At 51.4% G+C, this 2,475-nt stretch overlaps 1 protein-coding gene across 1 annotated transcript; it reads right to left on the bottom strand.

Moving 5' to 3' along the window:
* Nucleotides 1-1,469: 1,469 nt before the first annotated feature.
* On the bottom strand, nt 1,470-2,273 carry LOC116362522 (vegetative cell wall protein gp1-like; the record flags this gene model as incomplete). Its single annotated transcript, XM_031816608.1, has 1 exon — nt 1,470-2,273. A coding segment is annotated over exon 1 (804 nt), but the record flags the coding sequence as incomplete, so codon positions are not given.
* Nucleotides 2,274-2,475: the final 202 nt, after the last annotated feature.

Below are 2,475 nucleotides of genomic sequence, written 5' to 3'. Positions count from 1 at the left end.
TGGAATAAGTAAAGGGGAACACTTTCTGAAAGCTCTGTAACCGGAACAAGACGTGGAATAAGTACAGGGAACACATTCTGAAAGCTCTGTATCTGGAACAAGATGTGGAATAGCAAAGGGGAACACTTTCTGAAAGCTCTGTATCTGGAACAAGACGTGGAATAAGTAAAGGGGAACACTTTCTGAAAGCTCTGTATCTGGAACAAGATGTGGAATAAGTAAAGGGAACACTTTCTGAAAGCTCAGTATCTGGGATTTATGTAGCTCTTCTCTCAGACCTCAACTCTGAACAACTAATCTCTCAGGTTTGGATGGGCATTAACACGTAAATTACTTTACAATAGGCTCCTTTAGGGAAAGAAATACAGTTCACATATGAATAAATACTGTATACTGTGTGCCCTATGACATACTGTATACTGTGTGCCCTATGACATACTGTATACTGTGTGCCCTATGACATACTGTATACTGTGTGCCCTATGACATACTGTATACTGTGTGCCCTACGACATACTGTATACTGTGTGCCCTATGACATACTGTATACTGTGTGCCCTATGACATACTGTATACTGTGTGCCCTATGACATACTGTATACTGTGTGCCCTATGACATACTGTATACTGTGTGCCCTATGACATACTGTATACTGTGTGCCCTATGACATACTGTATACTGTGTGCCCTATGACATACTGTATACTGTGTGCCCTATGACATACTGTATACTGTGTGCCTTACGACATACTGTATACTGTGTGCCTTACGACATACTGTATAGTGTGTGCCTTACGACATACTGTATACTGTGTGCCCTATGACATACTGTATACTGTGTGCCCTATGACATACTGTATACTGTGTGCCCTATGACATACTGTATACTGTGTGCCCTATGACATACTGTATACTGTGTGCCCTATGACATACTGTATACTGTGTGCCTTACGACATACTGTATACTGTGTGCCTTACGACATACTGTATACTGTGTGCCTTACGACATACTGTATACTGTGTGCCCTACGACATACTGTATACTGTGTGCCCTATGACATACTGTATACTGTGTGCCCTATGACATACTGTATACTGTGTGCCCTATGACATACTGTATACTGTGTGCCCTATGACATACTGTATACTGTGTGCCCTATGACATACTGTATACTGTGTGCCCTACGACATACTGTATACTGTGTGCCCTACGACATACTGTATACTGTGTGCCCTATGACATACTGTATACTGTGTGCCCTACGACATACTGTATACTGTGTGCCCTATGACATACTGTATACTGTGTGCCTTACGACATACTGTATACTATGTGCCCTATGACATACTGTATACTGTGTGCCTTACGACATACTGTATACTGTGTGCCCCATGACATACTGTATACTGTGTGCCCTACGACATACTGTATACTGTGTGCCCTACGACATACATGGTTGTGAGCTAACCTGGCCTCTCCAGTAGAGTCTATCTCTGGGACACATCGGCCTCCAGGCTCCTGCTGGCTCCAGGTATTCACTGGTTGAAACAGCCGGCAGGGTAGGGAGCCTGGGGGCAGGAGAGGGAGCCTGGGGGCAGGGTAGGGAGCCTGGGGGCAGGGTAGGGAGCCTGGGGGCAGGAGAGGGAGCCTGGGGGCAGGGTAGGGGGCCTGGGGGCAGGGTAGGGAGCCTGGGGGCAGGGTAGGGAGTCTGGGGGCAGGGTAGGGAGCCTGGGGCAGGGTAGGGAGCCTGGGGGCAGGGTAGGGAGCCTGGGGACAGGGCAGGGTAGGGAGCCTGGGGACAGGGCAGGGTAGGGAGCCTGGGGACAGGGAGCCTGGGGGCAGGGTAGGGATTCTGGGGGCAAGGTAGGGAGCCTGGGTGCAAGGTAGGGATTCTGGAGGGGAAGGTAGGGAGCCTGGGGGCAGGGTAGGGCGCCTGGGGGCAGGGTAGGGAGCCTGGGGGCAGGGTAGGGAGTCTGGGGGCAGGGTAGGGAGCCTGGGGGCAGGGTAGGGAGCCTGGGGGCAGGGTAGGGAGCCTGGGGACAGGGCAGGGTAGGGAGCCTGGGGACAGGGAGCCTGGGGGCAGGGTAGGGATTCTGGGGGCAAGGTAGGGAGCCTGGGTGCAAGGTAGGGATTCTGGAGGGGAAGGTAGGGAGCCTGGGGGCAGGGTAGGGCGCCTGGGGGCAGGGTAGGGAGCCTGGGGAGAGGGCAGGGCGCCTGGGGGCTTGGTAGGGAGCCTGGGGAGAGGGCAGGGCGCCTGGGGGCAGACAGCCATTTATATCTAGACTACAGATAACCAGACTGTCTCTACCAAGAACAGCCATTCATATCTAGACTACAGATAACCAGGCTGTCTCTACCACAGACAGCCATTTATATCTAGACTACAGATAACCAGGCTGTCTCTACCACAGACAGCCATTCATATCTAGACTACAGATAACCAGGCTGTCTCTACCACAGACAGCCATTCATAT

Source organism: Oncorhynchus kisutch, unplaced genomic scaffold, assembly GCF_002021735.2.
Source record: "Oncorhynchus kisutch isolate 150728-3 unplaced genomic scaffold, Okis_V2 scaffold835, whole genome shotgun sequence".
NCBI classification, from domain to species: domain Eukaryota; kingdom Metazoa; phylum Chordata; class Actinopteri; order Salmoniformes; family Salmonidae; genus Oncorhynchus; species Oncorhynchus kisutch.
The sequence above is the reverse complement of the archived record's forward strand: the minus strand, read 5'-3'. Positions and strand labels throughout refer to the sequence as shown.